The 17,156-nt window shown below is 43.8% G+C and overlaps 1 protein-coding gene across 3 annotated transcripts in view; it reads right to left on the bottom strand.

The window, feature by feature from the left end:
• masp1 (MBL associated serine protease 1) overlaps positions 1 to 17,156 on the bottom strand; it is a 208,818-nt gene that overhangs the window by 95,243 nt on the left and 96,419 nt on the right. For all 3 annotated transcript variants that reach the window (XM_072254845.1, XM_072254843.1, XM_072254846.1), the window contains one exon: positions 4,181 to 4,299. In XM_072254845.1, coding sequence (XP_072110946.1) covers positions 4,181 to 4,299 — 119 coding nt within the window. The remainder of the gene's footprint in view (positions 1 to 4,180; positions 4,300 to 17,156) is intronic.

A 17,156-nucleotide genomic window follows, 5' to 3' on the forward strand; every position in this document is an offset into this window, starting at 1 on the left:
TATTGGTGTTTTTATGCTGCATATCAATGATTTAGATGATCGAATAGATGGCTACGTTGCCAAGTTTGCAGATGATATGAAGATTAGTGAAGTGGCAGTCAGTGTTGAGAAACCAGGGAGGCTGCAGAAGTACTTAGACAGATTAGGAGAACGAGCAAGAACGTGGCTAATGAAATACAATTTTGAAAAAAGCATGGTCAGGCACTTTGGTTGTAGAAATAAATGTGCGGACTATTTTCTAAATGGGGAAAAAATCCGAGGGGACTGAGAGTCCTTCACACTGAAGGTTATCTTGCAGGTAGAGTCAGTGGTGAGGAAGGCAAATGAAATGTTAGCGTTTATTTCAAGAGGTCTAGAATACAAAACCAGGGATGCGATGCTGAGGTTTTATAAGGTACTGGTGAGGCAACACCTTGACTATTGTTCATAGTTTTGGGCCTCTCATCTTCGAAAAGATGTGCTGGAATTGGAGACAGTCCATAGGAGGTTCACAAAAATGATGTTGGGAATGAAAGGGTTATCATAAGAGGAACGTTTGATCGCTCTGGGTTTGTACTCACAGAAATTTAGAAGGATGAGTGGGGATCTCACTGAAACCTTTTGAATGTTGAAAGGCCTAGACAGAGTAGATGTGGAAAGGATGTTTCCTAAGGTGGGGGAATCTAGGACAAGAGGTCACAGCCTCCGGATAGAGAGGCGTCCATTTAAGACAGAGGTGTGGTGTCATGGTCCCGATCGTTAATTCCCTATTTTCTCCTAACTTCCTTTGATTGTGCCACGGTTCCAACTGTTAATTTCCCATTTGCTCCTAAATCTCTTTGATGACGGCACACCTGGTTTCCATCAGGACCTGCAGCATAAGAACCCTGGCGTTACAACCACTAGTTGCCAGATCGTTGGTTTTGCCGTGTGGTAATTAACATTTCCCGGCCGCTTAGGAATGTATGTTCTGTCTTGCTCCAGTATTGAGAATTACCTGTGAAACTCCATCTCTTCGTGTCAAGATCAATTTTCTAAGCTCAATTCCAGTTCAGAGGTTTACCTGTGAACCCAGCCTCTCCACACCAAGATAAATCATCTAAAGTTTTACTTCTGTGTAACTCTGTCTCTCTGTACTAAGAAGAGCTTTGTCCACCGTTTCTTTCTCTACGCTCTGAGTCAAGATAAATTCTGTCCATCTCCTGCCTACCATCGTTTCCACGGATGCTGCCAGACCTGCTGAGTTCCTCCAGCGTGTTGTGAGTGTTGCTTTGACTGCAGTATCTGCAGATTATTTTGTGTTTGCTCTCCCTCCTGTTTGCAATTCATGTCTGCATCCTAAGCAAATTCCGTGCCTGTGTCCTGCACTTGGGTCCGCCTCATTCATTGCAACATGTGGATACGTTTCTTTAGCCAAAGGGTGGTGAATTTGTGGAATTTATTACCACAGGCAGCTGTGGAGGCCAGGTCATTGGGTGTACTTAAGGCAGAGATCGACAGGTTTTTGATTACAGCATGAAAGGTTACAGAGAGAAGGCCAGGGAGTGGTGCTGAGGAGGGAATAAAAAAGAATCAGCCATTAAGTAGCTGGAGAGATAGCGGAGGCATTAACAATGATCTTTCAGTAATCAATAGATCCTGGCATTGTACTGTATGACTGGAAAATTGCAAATGTTACTCCGCTATTTAAGAAGGGTGGGAGGCAGCAGAAAGGAAACTATAGACCTGTTAGCCTGTCATCAGTAGTTGGGAAGTTGTTGGAATTGATTGTTAGAGCTGAGGTTATGGAGTACCTGGAGGCACATGACAAGATAGGCCAAAGCCAGCATGGTTTCCTGAAAGGAAAGTCCTGCCTGACAATTGAGGAAATTACAAGCAGGGTAGACAAAGGAGATGCAGTAGACGTGATGTACTTGGATCTTCAGAAGGCCTTTGACAAGGTGCCGCACATGAGGCTGCTTAGCAAGATAAGAATTAGATGGAATTACAGGGAAGTTATGAGCATGGGTGGAGCATTGGCTGGTCAGCAGAAAACAGAGACTGGGAATAAAGGGATCCTATTCTGGCTGGCTGGAAGTTACCAGTGAAGTTCCACAAGGGTCGGTGTTGGGATCACTGCTTTCTATGATGTATGTCAATGATTTGGACTATGGTATTAATGGATTTATGGCTAAATTTGCCAAGGATACAAAGATAGGTGGAGGAGTGGGTAGTGTTGAGGAAACAGAGAGCCTGCAGAGAAACTTAGATAGTTTAGGGGAATGGGCAAAGAAGTGGCAAATGAAATACAATGTTGGAAAGTGTACTGTCATGCACTTTGGTGGAAGAAATAAATGGACAGACTATTATTTGGATGGGGAGAGAATTCAAAATGCAGAGATGCAATGGGACTTGGGAGTCCTTGTGCAAGATACCCTGAAGGGTAACCTCCAGGTTGAGTCGGTTGTGAAGAAGGCGAATGCAATGTTGGCATTCATTTCTGGAGGTCTAGAATATAAGAGCAGGGATGTGATGTTGAGGCTCTATAAGGCACTCGTGAGACCACACTTGGAGTACTGTGTGCAGCTTTGGACTCCTTATTTTAGAAAGGATATACTGACATCGAAGAGGGTTCAGAGAAGATTCACGAGAATGATTCCAGGAATGAAAGGATTACCATATGAGGAACGTCTGGCAGCTCTCGGGCTGTATTCCCTGGAGTTCAGGAGAATGAGGGGGATCTCATAGAAATATTCCGAATGTTGAAAAGCCTGAACAGATTAGATATAGCAAAGTTATTTCCCATGGTAGGGGATCGAAGGACGTCCTTTTAGATGCAGAGAAATTACTTTAGTTAGAGAGTGGTAAATCTGTGGAATTTGTTGCCACGAGCGGCTGTGGAGGGCAAGTCATTGTGTGTATTTGAGGCAAAGACAGATAGGTTCTTGATTAGCCAGGGCATCAAAGGGTATGCAGGGGAGTGGGGATGACTGGAAGAATTGGATCAGCCAAGATTGAATGGCAGAGCAGACTCAATGGGTCAAATGGCTTAATTCTGCTCCTGTTTCTTATGGTCTGATGGTCTCAGACAATTTACCTCACCCAAGCCGCATATTGCCCAAGCCTGATGAGCCAAGGCCAATCTAAAGACTGGCACACTCAAAGGATGACTGCCCTGCTTGCACTTGTATTATTTTTATTGGCCCTTTCTAATGAATCCCTCTTGCTGATTGGTTGCTCCTCAAATCTGAGAAGCTGCCACGAAACTCTGTCTTTAGAATCACGATCACCATCCTGATTAAAAAGTAATTAGAACATAGCACATAGAAAACGGAACATAGCAACTTATAGCACATTACAGGCTCTTCGGCCCACAATATTATGCCGACCATGTAACTTACTCTGGAAACTTCGTAGAATTTCCCTAGCACATAGCCCTCTATTTTCCTAAGCTCCATGTACCTATCTAAGAGGCTCTTAAAAGACCCTGTTGTATCCATTTCCATCACCGCCACCAGTAGTGCATTCCACACACACACCACTCTCTGTGTGAAAAGCTTACCCCTGGGATCTCCCCTGTATCAATTTCCAAGCACCTTAAAACTATGCCCTTTTGTGTTAGCCAATTCAGCCCTGGGAAAAAGCCTCTGACTATCTACACGATCAATGCCTCTCATTATTTTATACACCTCTATCGGGTCACCTCTCATCTTCTGTCACTCCAAGGAGAAAAGGCCAAGTACACTCAACCTATTCTCATAAGGTACACCCTCCAATCAGGCAACATCCTTGTAAATCTCCTCTGCACTCTCTCTATAGTATCCTCATCCTTCTTCTTACGCACCCCTTATGTGGACTGTCCATTGATGTGGCATGCATAACAAGATTTTACCAATGACAATAATAACGCACCATGGTAGCATAGCGACTGTCGTGACGCTATTACAGCTCAGGGCACTGGAGTTTACAGTTTCCTCTGTATGGAGTTTGTACGTTCTCCCTGTGAGTGTGTAGATTTAGTCTGAGTGCTCCAGCTTCCTCCCACAGTCCGAACACATACGAGTTAGTAGGTTAATTGGTCATTGTAAACTGTCCTGTGATTAGGCTGAGGTTAAATCAGTGGGTTGTAGATGGCATGGTTCAGTGTGCCAGTAAGGCCTGTTCTGCACTGTATCTCAAAATAAAAAAATAATAATAAACCATTTTACCACTTTTAAAATACCTTCACAAATTTGAATCCAGCGTTGCATCTGATCTGGACCTGATCTTTGAATGAATAATGCTCCAGGACAGGTTCAACTTGGCCATTGAGGGGTGGTTGGATGACAGGACAAGGATTGCCTGCATAGTGACAAAGATATATTGAAATGTAACCGGTGACATTTCTCCATAATTTATCCCCCTGCATGAAACCTTTTCAGTCTCCAATCACAAGACATGTAATCCTTCCATCACAAAATACTGGAGGGACTCATTGTTTATTTATTTCCATCGATGCTGCCTGACTTGCTAAGTTCCTCCAGCATTTTGTGAGTATCTCTCAAGATTTCCAGCATCTGCAGAATCTCTTCTGCGTCATATTTTCCATTGCTTTACACAGCCTATGGTAATACAGGAAAGATACTGGTATGGACAGATGATTGGCTGACTGGCAGAAGGCAAAGACTGGAAGGAAAGGCGGCCTGCCCTGGTTGGCTGCTGTTGACTAGTGGTGTTCTGCTGGAGTTGGTGCAGGGACCACTTCCTTTCACGTTGTATATCAAGGATTTGGATGAAGGAATTGATGGCTTGGAGATAGATTTGCAGACGATATGAAGACTGGTGGAAGGGAAGGTAGTGTTGAGGAAGCAAGTTGTCTGCAGAAGGAGTTAGACAGATTGGGGGAATGAGAAAAGAAGCAGTGGATAGAATATACTGTCATGTACTTTGATAGAAGGAATAAAGGTATGTACTACGAAATCTTTTACAACTCTCTCCAAGTGTCTTCCATCTGTGGTCTGCCTTCTCTCCCCAGGGATGTTATAAACTAATTTATCTACAGCGTGACTGTCACAGGCTTTGGAATGAAATAGACAAGGTCTGGACTGCTTTAGAATTATAGCAACATGGGAAACACCTTCCAGAAAATCAGCCAGCCCTTTGCTACTCTCTTAATTTAAGCACTGTCTATGTTCAGACCATAAGACATGGGAGCAGAATTAGGATATTCGGCCCATCAAGGCTGCTTCGCCATTCTATCATGCCTCATTATTTATCCTTTCAACCCCACTCTCTTGCCTTCTCCCTGTAAACTTTGATGCCCTGACTAATCAAGAACCTTATCAACCTCCACTTTAAGCAACACACACAAAATGCTGAAGGAACTCAGCAGCATCTATGGAAAAAAAGTACAGTTGACGTTTCCAGCCAAAACCCTTTGGTCCTGCCATGGTTGTCTACTCCAGCCATTTGAGAACTTCTTTTTCTGTGAGACGTATCTATTGTGCACCTTGTGAACTATTCCCAGAAACTTCAGCCATCTCTGCTCTGCCATCACCTCCACCAGTATCCTCCTCCAATCCACCAGGACAAACTCCTCTCTCATGCCTCTGTAATTCCCTTTCTTCCATTGCAATACTTATATATGTAACTTATGCTTCTCCCTCTCAAACTGCAGTATGAATTCATTCATATTATGATCACTGCCTTCTAAGGGTTCCTTTACATTAAACTGACTAATAAAATCGGGGTTATTACACAACAGGTTCAAGCACAATCTGCTCTAAAAAGCTATCTCATAGGCATTCAGCAAATTTCCTCTCTTGCAATTCAACACCAACCTGATTTACCCAATTCCCTTGCATATTGATGTCCCCAATTGCAATTGTGTCATTACCCTTATTATGTGCCTTTTCCAGTTCCCTTTGCAATCTCAACCCCACTTCTTGGGTACTATTTGGAGGCCTATATATGATTCCCATAAAGTTTTTTTTTTACCCTTGCAGTTTCTTAACTCCACCCACAAAGATTCAACATTCTCCGACCCTATGTCATGTCTTTCTAGAGATGTAATTCTATCTTTTACCAACAGAGCCACACCACTGGCTATGCCTTCCTGCCTGCCCTTTCGATACAAAGTATATCCTTTGATGTTGAACTCCCAACTATGGCCTTCTTTCAGTCACGACTCAGTGATGTCCACAATGTCATAACAACCAATCTGTACTTGCACCATGTGTTCGTTCACCTTATTCCAAATGCTACGCGCATTTAAATACAGAACCTTCAGTCCTGCATTCTTTGCCCTTTTGAATTTTGCCTCTGTGGTACAATTTAACTCTTTGCTCTGTCTGCATTTGTACCCAGTCCTTGCCTTGTCCTTCCTTACATTCATGTTACATCCATCATCTACCTGTAAACCTGCTGGTTCATCCTCAGCTTTATCATACTGGTTCCCATCCCCCCAACAATTTGGGACATGGGAGGAAACCAAAGTTACCTGAGAAAACACAGACAGAATGTGCAAACTCCACACAGACAGCTCAGGAGGACAGAACACCCAGAACGTCTGACCTTCCGTTGGAAGGAAGGTCACTGATGAAGCAAATGGAGATAAAAGGTCTGAGAAACTCCCGACAATCACAACTATCTTCCTGTGTGCAAGGTACAACTTCAGCATTGTACTGTGAACCCCATCAAGGATCCATCATCAAAGATCCCCACTGTCAAGGACATTCTCTCTTCGCGCTGCTGCCAGGGAGGTGGTACAGGAGCATTACCAGCCACACCACTAGGTTCTTAAATAGGCATCCATTAGTCTCGTGAGACCTTGGATTTGCACCTTGGAAGGTTTCCAGGGCGCAGGCCTGAGCAAAATTGTATGGGAGACCAGTAGTTGCCCATGCTGCAAGTCTCCCCTCTCCACGACACTGATGTCATCCAAGGGAAGGGCATTAGGACCCATACAGCTTGGCACTGGTGTCGTCGCAGAGCAATGTGTGGTTAAGTGCCTTGCAAGGACACACACGCTGCCTCAGCCAAGGATCGAACTAGCGACCTTCAAATCACTAGACGGACACCTTAACCACTTGGCCACGTGCCAACTAGGTTCAGGAACAGTTATTATCCCAGAACCATCAGGCTCTTGAAGCAGAGGGGTTAACTTTCCTCAGCTTCAGTTGCTCCATCACTGAACCGTTCCCACCTATAGACTCGCTTTAAAGAACTCTTCATCTCATGTTGATATTTATTGCTTATTTATTATTTTTATTCCTCTTTCTTTTTTGTTTTTGCACATTGGTTGCTTTTCCGTCTTGTGTGTGGTTTTTTTACTGTGAATGCCCAAAAGAAAGCATATCTGAGTTGTATATGGTGAAATATATGTACAAATGGTACTTTGATGATAAATTTACTTCAAACTTTTTGAACTTAATGCCCATTGATTCAGTATTACCAGGAGCCCTTGATGTCACAACTGGTCAAGCACTGCTTTGATATCAACAGCAGCCCCCCCCAATTCACCTCTGAGATTGGGGGAGAGATCAAAAGGCACAACCTCAGAATAGAAGGACATCCCTTTAGAACAGACCTCTGATCCATGTTTAGACAAAGACCATGATGAGGTCTGGGGCTAGGAAGTCCTAGTGAAACCCAGACTAGGTATCAGTGAACACACTACTGGTCAGTACCAATTAACTAATGCTGTTGTTGACCATTTCCATAACTTGGATGACAACTGAGAGTGGATTGATTTGTCAGTAACCAACAGGAAAGAATTTGTCCTGCTTTTTCTGAACATGATATACTTAAGCAATTCTCCATATTGGCAGATGCCAACGAAGCCTGGGGATGCAATTGGCCTTGCAATGCAGGTCACAGTGCTATGACAACAATGTCTGGCCTCACAGACTTTTCTATATCCATTCCTCTCTTTATTCACTTCAAATGGAGTGAATCAAATTGGTTAAAGACTGGATCTTCTGTGCTTGTATAAAAATGTTATGCGGAGAGGGGAGGTGGTGGTAGAAATGGAAGTGTGTGTCAGAGAGTTGATAAGAGAGTAGATCCCTCTGAAATACAAAATATATGCTCTCCCCTGAATCATATGGGAGCTGGAGGAAATGGTGAGGATAATTGATGATTCTATTTTCTCAGGAGGACATCAGCTTCTAGCACCTCTGTGCAACACAACTATGAATATTGTACATTGGTACTCACATAATGTTCAAAGTTCAGTTTTATTATCGAAGTATGTATACCATGTACAACCTTGAGCTTTATTGTCTTGCAGGTACCAACAAAACAAAGGAGTGTTTGATGGCTTTGAGCCTTTATTCGCTGGAGTTCAGAAGAATGTGGAGGGATCTCACCGAAACCTATCAAGTGATATGGATATGGAAAGAATATTTCCTATAGCGGGGAAATCTAGAACCAATGGGCACAGCTTCAGAATAGAGGGGTACCCATTTAGAACAGAGGTGAGGAGGAATTTCTTTAGTAGTGAATCGGTGGAATTTATTGCCACAGATGGCTATAGAGGCCAAGCCAATGGATATATTTAAATCAGAGGTTGATAATTTCTTGATTAGTCAGGGCATCAAATGTTATGGGAAGAAGGCAAGAACATAAGAACATAAGAAATAGGAGCAGGAGTAGGCCATCCGGTCCATCAAGCCTGCCCCACCATTCAATAAGATCATGGCTGATCTGCCCATAAACTCGGCTCCATCTACCTACCTTTTCTCCATAAGCCTTAATTCCCCTACTATGTAAAAACCTATCTAACTGTTTCTTAAATATATTTAGTGAAGAAGCCTCAACTGCTTCCCTGGGCAGAGAATTCCACAGATTCACCATTCTCTGGGAAAAACAGTTTCTCCTCATCTCCGTCCTAAATCTTCTCCCCTGAATCTTGAGGCAATGTCTCCTAGTTCTAGTCTCACCTACCAATGGGAACGACTTTCCTACTTCTATCTTATCTAATTTTGTATGTTTCAATAAGATCCCCTCATTCTTCTGAACTCCAGAGAGTATAGTTCCAGGCAGCTCAATCTCTCCTCAAGGTTAGCCCCTTCATCCCTGGAATCAACCTGGTGAACCTCCTCTGCACTGCCTCCAGGAATAAGGTGTCCTCTTTGTCTTACTCACGAACTAGTTAACCTCATTTATAATGTATGTATAAAAGGCCTTAGCATTCTTGTTGACCCTTCTCACCAAGAACATATAATGACCTCTTTTAGCCCTCTGATTCCCTCTTTTTCTTTCCTCAAGGATGCTGTCCATTTCAGCTTCCTTTTTATTTTTGGCTGAAAGTGGTATTTAGTGCTGGAAGCTGTAGCATTTCTTGGACTTTTATTTTTACTTAGAGATACAGAGCAGAACAGATCTTCCCGACCCCTCAAGCCATGCTGACCACTTTAATCATAACCTAATTACAGGACAATTTATAATGACCAATTAACCTACCAACCAGTATGTCTCTGGAGGAGGGAATCAGAGCACCCAGAGGAAACCCAAGTGCACATGGGAAGGAACATACAAACTTGCTTATAGAGGACACTGGAATGGAACATCAACCTTTGTCCATAAGACCATAAGTCAAGTTTAACTATATGCATGTATACCACCAAGCGAGACGTTTCTCCGGACCAGGGTGTAAAGCATAATGCACATATATAACATAATAACTTAGAAAAGTAAGAATTAAATTTACAAATGAATTATGCATAGATAAACAAAGTAAAGTGCATAAATTAAATATTGCAGGGTACAGTACAAATTATCCAGTGACACTTCTAATGCAATGCAGCTGGATTTAGAAGCCTAATGGCCTGAGGGAAGAAACTATTTCCCATCCTGACCGTTCTTAACTTCGTGCATCGGTTTCAAAATACTAATAATACTAAGGACCCTGTGTATGCAACGTTCCTGATAAATGTCCCCAGTGGATGGTTGGTAAACCCCTTTGATCTTCTTGGCAGTTCTTATAGTCCTTTAAAGGGGCGTCCGGTCAGATGCTCTGCTGCTCCCATACAAGATGGGGATGCAGCTTGTCAAGACACTCTCAATATCGCACCTGTAAAATTCAGTAAAGATTTGGGGGGGTGGGGGGAGAGCCTCACTTGCCTCAATCCCCTCAGGAAGTGGAGGCATTGCTGCGCCTTCTTATTCGGGGGGGGGGGGGAGATATTGAGGGATCAGGTGAGGTTACCCATGCTGTGAACTCCCAGGAACTTGGTGCACTTAACTCTCCCTACCTTTCCGGGACCGTTGGGCTCCGCGGGGTGTAAATGCCATCATTGATGAGGATGGCAATATATTGGTTTAACATGTATTGTCTGTTTGTAGTGTAGTAAATATGTTAGTCACTGGTTTTGTAAATATTGTATAGCACCGACATTTGTAATAAAGAATTTTGTTAAAAAAAAAAAAAAACTCTCCCTACAGAGGAGCCACGTATGCGCAGCGGGGTGTGGTTCATCTGCACCACAGTCACTTTCTTGGTCTTCTCCACATTCAGACTTATGTTGTTGTTCTCACAACAGTCCATCAGCCACTCCACTTCCTCTCTGTACTTCTACTCATCATTGTTGTTGGTGAGACCAACCACTGTTGTATCATCTGCAAACTCGATTTGAGCTAAATCCTGCAACAGTCATGTGTCAGCAGTGTGAGCAGCAGTGGGCTGAGCACGACGCCCTGGGGAGCGTCAATGTTCAGTGTAATGGGTCTAGAGTAGTTGCTGACCACATTGATTGATTGTTGTCTTTCTGTTAAGAATTCCAGGATCCAGTTACACAGGGAGGCATCGAGACTCAGCAAGGACAGTTTCCCCACGTTTCTGGGGTATAATGGTGTTAAACACCAAACTGAGGTCTATAAACAGCAACCTGGCATATGAGACCCCATTTTTCATGTTGGTCAGAACAGAGTAGAGGGCAGACGCAACAGTATCGTCAGTGGATCAATTTCAGTGATAAGCAAATCGGAAAGGGTTCAACATAGCCGGGAGAGAAGCTACATAAAACCATAAGACTGTAAGACAGGGGAGCAGAATTATGCAATTTAGCCCATCAAGTCCGGTCTGTAATTTCATCATGGATGATAAATTATCCTGATGCCCTGAGCTTTAAAAACATCGCATGAACCGATCACTGCAATCTGCAGCCTGTAATTTCCCTTTGGGAGTTGTGCTTTAGAACCATAGCTACAACCTGGCATTTTTGTGCTATCCTGAAATATTCCGCGAACTGGACTCTGACAAATGCAAGTGCAGCTGCGGTGGTCATTGCTAGAGATAACTTTGTGCCGGAATGGTGGGACCCAAGCCCTAGGGCAGATAATGCACCAATGTTCATGATAATGATAATGAACCCAGTCAGGTGTCAGATCTCGCAGTGGGAGAGCATTTTGGAGATAGCGATGATAATTTTATCTCCTTCACAATAGCATCGAAGAGAGATAGGAATGGACAAGTTAGAAAAACGTTTAATTGGAGTAAGGGGAATTATCAGGCAGGAACTTGGAAGCTTAAACAGGAAACAGATTTTCTCAGGGAAAAGTATAGAAGAAATGTGGCATATGTTCAGGAGATATTTGTGTGGAGTTCTGCATAGGTACATTCCAATGAGACAGGAAAGTTATGGTAGGATACAGGAACCGTGGTGTACAAAGGCTGTAGTAAATCTAGTCAAGAAGGAAAAAAAAAGGTTACGAAAAGTTCAGAGAGCTAGGTAATGTTAGAGATCTAGAAGATTATAAGGCTAACAGGAAGGAGCTAAAGAAGGAAATTAGGAGAGCCAGAAGGCTCCATGAGAAGGCCAAGGCGGGCAGGATTAAGGAAAACTCCAAGGCATTCTACAAGTACATGAAGAGCAAGAGGATAAGACGTGACAGAATAGGACCTATCAACTGTAACAGTGGGAAGTGTGTATGGAACCAGAGGAAATAGCAGAGGTACTTAATGAATACTTTACTTCAGTATTCACCATGGAAAAGGATTTTGGTGATTGTAGTGATGACTTGCAGCAGACTGAAAAGCTTGAGCATGCAGATATTAAGAAAGAGGATGTGCTGGAGCTTTTGGAAAACATCAAGTTGGATAAGTTACCGGGACCAGATGAGATGTACCCCAGGCTACTGTGGGAGGCGAGGGAGGAGATTGCTTTGTGGATCCAGAATTGGCTTGCCCACAGAAGGCAAAGAGTGGTTGTAGATGGGTCATATTCTGCATGGAGGTCGGTGACCAGTGGTGTGCCTCAGGGATCTGATCTGGGACCCTTACTCTTTGTGATTTTCATAAATGACCTGGATGAGGAAGTGGAGGGATGGGTTAGTAAGTTTGCTGATGACACAAAGGTTGGGGGTGTTGTGGATAGTGTGGAGGGCTGTCAGAGGTTACAGCGGGACATTGATAGAATGCAAAACCTGGCTGAGAAGCAGCAGATGGAGTTCAACCCAGATAAGCGTGAGGTGGTTCATTTTGGTAGGTCAAATATGATGGCAGAATATCATATTAATGTTAAGACTCTTGGCAGTGTGGAGGATCAGAGCAATCTTGGGGTCCGAGTCCATAGGACACTCAAAGCTGCTGCGCAGGTTGACTCTGTGGTTAAGAAGGCATACGGTGTATTGGCCTTCATCAATCATAGAATTGAATTTAGGAGCCGAGAGGTAATGTTTCAGCTATGTAGGACCCTGGTCACACTCCACTTGGGGTACTGCACTCAGTTCTGGTTGCCTCATTACAGGAAGGATATGGAAACCATAGAGAGGGTGCCAAGGAGATGTACAAAGATGTTGCCTGGATTGGGGAGCATGCCTTATGAAAACAGGTTGAGTGAACTCGGCCTTTTCTCCTTGGAGCAACGGAGGATGAGAGGTGACCTGATTGAGGTGTATAGGATGATGAGAGGCATTGATCATGTGGATAGTCAGAGGCTTTTTCCCAGGGCTGAAATGGCTGCCACAAGAGGCCACAGGTTTAAGGTGTTTGGGAGTAGGTACAGAGGAGATGTCCGGTAAGTTTTTTACGCAGAGAGTGTTGTATGCGTGAAATGGGCTGCTGGCAATGCTGGTGGAGGCGGATACAATAGGGTCTTTTAAGAGACTTTTGGATAGGTACATGGAGCTCAGAAAAAAAGAGGACTGTGGGTGACCCTAGTAATTTCTAATGTAGGGACATGTTCGGCACAACCCTGTGGGCCGCAGGGCTTGTATTGTGCTGAAGGTTTTCTGTGTTAAACCGATTTAAGCACCAAGCCAGATTTGAAAGATTAATGCACAAGGCCGAAGGTGGGGGACGAACTGGTGTTCAACTCACTACTCCATGAGGCTTTGCTCAGCTCAGCACTGAAATGATTCTGTAATTGTGGCCCGTAGCCCCTGGGATGCGTCAGCTCTGAACTGGCTCTGTGGCTGTGGCTTGCAGGTTAGAGCGAGACATCGATACGATGCAAAACTGGGCTGAGAAGTGGCAGATGGTATTCAACCCAGATAAGTATGAGGTGGTTCGTTTTGGTTGATCAACTATGAATGCAGAATATAGTATTAATGGTAAGACTCTTGGTAGTGTGGAGGATCAGAGGGATTTGTAGTCCATGTCCATAGGGCACTCAAAGTTGCTGCGCAGGTTGACTGTGTGGTTAAGAAGGCATACTTTTTAAATTGTAAACCAGTGGGTTGTTGTTCTGTCTCCCGCTCACTGTGAAAATGGAGGACACCTCTCTATCCCTTATCAGGGAGAGAGAGAACCTGTGGTTTGTCGAATGGCGGATGAAGTGCGATACTCTTTAGGGTAACTGCAAGTCTATGTCTTTACTATCGCTGAGCTCACGCTTGTGCTCGGTAGCGGGTGAATTTTTTATTTGCTGCTGGGGTGGGAGGGGGGGAGCTGGGATCGTTGCCTTGCGGGAGGGGGATGCTGGGGGAACTTTGGGTTTTCTTACATTTAACTGTCGATCATTGTTTGGGGCACTTCTCTGTTTTCGTGGATGTTTGCGAAGAAAAAGCATTTCATGATGTATATTATTTACTTTTCTCTGACATTAAATTGGACCTTTGAATCTTTGAACCTATCCAGGAGTATCTTTAAAGACCCTATCGTACCTGCCTCCACCACTGTTGCCAGCAGCCCATTCCACGCACTCACCACTCTGCGTAAAAAACTTACCCCTGACATCTCCTCTGTACCTACTTCCAAGCACCTTAAAACTGTGCCCTCTCATGCCAGCCATTTCCACCCTGGGAAAAAGCCTCTGACTATCCACACGATCAATGCCTCTCATCATCTTATACATCTCTATCAGGTCACCTCTCATCCTCCGTTGCTCCAAGAAAAAAAGGCTGAGTTCACTCAATCTATCCTCATAAGGGATGCTCCCCAATCCAGGCAGCATCCTTGTAAATCTCCTTTTTACCCTTTCTATGGTTTCTACATCCCTCCTATAGTGAGGCGACCAGAACTGAGCACAGTACTCCAAGTGGGGTCTGACCAGGGTCCTATATAGCTGCAACATTACCTCTCAGCTCCTAAACTCAATCCCACCATTGATGAAGGCCAATGCACCGTATTCTTTCTTAACCACAGAGCCAACCTGTGCAGCAGCCTTGAGTATCCTATGGACTCGGACCCCAAGATCCCTCTGATCCTCCACACTGCCAAGAGTCTTACCATTAATACCATATTCTGTCATCATATTTGACCTACCAAAATGAACCACCTCACACTTATCTGGGTTGAACTCCACCTGCCACTTCTCAGCCCATTTTTACATCCTATCAATGTCCCGCTGTAACTTCTGACAGCCCTCCACACTATCCACAACGCTCCAACCATTGTGTCATTTAGCAAATTTACTAACCCATCCCTCCATGTCTTCATCCAGGTCATTTATAAAAATCACGAAGAGTAGGGGTCCCAGAACAGATCCCTGAGGTACACCACTGGTGACCGACCTCCAGGCAGAATATAGTTATATTGTTATCTTTACCTTTTATTCTGACAGGCAAATACAAGTTTTGTACTCTCAAAATTTCCCTTTGAAGGCCTCCCACATATCAAGTACACCTTTGCCAGAAAACAGCCAGCCCCAATCCACACTTGCCAGGTTTTTTCTGATGCCATCAAAATTTGCCTTTCTCTAATTTAGAATCTCAACCACGGAACGGACCTGTTCCTTTTGCACATTTACTTTGAAACTAACGATATGGTGATCACTAGATGCAAAGTGTTCCCCTACACAAACTTCTGTCACTTGCCCGATCTCACTCCCTGGATGGTGGGAGTAAGGAGGTTTATGGTCCCGGTACAGTTTGATGGGTAGGCAGCTTAAACGATTTGGCACAAACTAGAGGGCTGAAGGGCTTCTTTCTGTGAAGTACTTTTCTATGACTTGATAACTCTAGTGAAAACAGGACATAGAATATAGAATATACTACAGAGTATGGGGCCTTCACCGGACATGTTGTATCAACCTTCTCCATGATCAGCTATAACCCTCCATTTTCTTCACTTCCATAGGACCATAAGACATAGGAGCAGATTTAGGCTATTCAGCCCATCAAGTCTGCTCTGCCATTTCGTTATGGCTGATCTGGTATCCTATTCAACCCCTACACTTGCACTCTCACCATATCCCTTAATACCCCGACCAATCCACTTTAAACACACCCACGGACTTGTAAGTGGCACAGAATTAAACAGATTCACCACTCTGGCAAAAAAAAATTCTTCTTTACTTCTGTTCTAAAAGGTCACCCCTCAATGTTAGAGGCTGTGCCCTCTGTGTCCTCCAGAGGAAACATCCCCTCAACATCCACCTTATCTAATCTTTTCAACATTCAGTAAATTTCAATGAAATCCCCATGCATTCTTCTGAATTCCAGTAAGTACAGGCTCAAAGGTGCCAAACACTCCTCATATGTTAACCCCTTCATTCCCGGACAATACAGTCGGCCCTCCTTATCCACGAGGGATTGGTTCTGGGACCCCTCGCGGATACCAAAAGATGTGGATGCTCAAATCCCTTATTCAACCTGTCACGATGCGGTGGACCTTAGGACCCAGCAGAACCCTGGACCTTATTTAACCTGCCCCAGTGCAGTGGACATTAGGACCTGGCGGCACAGCTCTGAATCCGCGGTATTTCTGTTCACGATAATAATCACGATCACGATTGAAAATAAAGTGGAAATAGTAAAGCGATCTGAAAGAGGTGAAACGCCATCGGTCATTGGAAAGGCCTTAGGCTACAGTTGGTCAACGATCGGAACAATTTTAAAGGATAAAGTGAGAAAGGCCCTGCACTGATGAAAGCCACAATTATTACTAAGCAACGCAGTGGTTTAATTATTGGGTTTTGGGGATTTGGGTTTTTGATCCTCCACTTCAACGGCACGGCCCAGGAGCAGTCTGTCACTGGATCGAACTCGGGAACTTCCGTTCCTGAGCCTAGTGCTGAAGCATATGTTTCTTAAGTGTTTTATATGCATAGAAAGGTAAAATGTATACTATATACTAAGACAAACGTTTGACTAACTGACGCTAAATAATACCGGATGTACCTGTTCCAACTCTCTTAGTAAGAGAACCGGATTTTTTTGATCCCGGTCCACGATAACCTACGCACATCCTCCCGTATACTTTAAATAATCTCTAGATTACTTATAATATCTAATACAATGTAAATGCTACGTAAAATAGTCGTTATACTGGATTGTTTAGGGAATAATGACAAAAGCGTCTGTACATGCTCGAACAACAAGTGCTGGAAGAGCACTTGCGGGTTTTCTCGATTCACGGTTGGTTGAATTCGCGCATGCGGTACTTGCGGATATGGAGGGCCGACGGTACATCCTTTCAGAGGTAAGGTGCCCTTTGCACCTCTGATGTTTGAATTGCATCCCCATTTAGATAACAGTCTGCACTATTGTTCCTATTACTAAAATTCATTATCATACATTTCCCAACACTGTATTCCATCTGCGTTTTGCCTATTTTTCCAATTTGTCTAAGTCCTGCTGGAACGTGTTGCTTCTTCAGCACTACCTATCCCTCCACCTATCTTTGCATTATCACAAACTTTGCCACAAAATCATCAATTCCACGATCTAAATCACTAACAAACAATGAGAGACAAAGATTTTAAAGGCACAATGATTGTAAGGGCACTTACACTCAGAAATTTCTAAGGCATGAAAGAATGGAACAGCAGTTATCT

This window comes from Mobula birostris, chromosome 4 (genome assembly GCF_030028105.1).
Source record: "Mobula birostris isolate sMobBir1 chromosome 4, sMobBir1.hap1, whole genome shotgun sequence".
NCBI lineage: Eukaryota > Metazoa > Chordata > Chondrichthyes > Myliobatiformes > Myliobatidae > Mobula > Mobula birostris.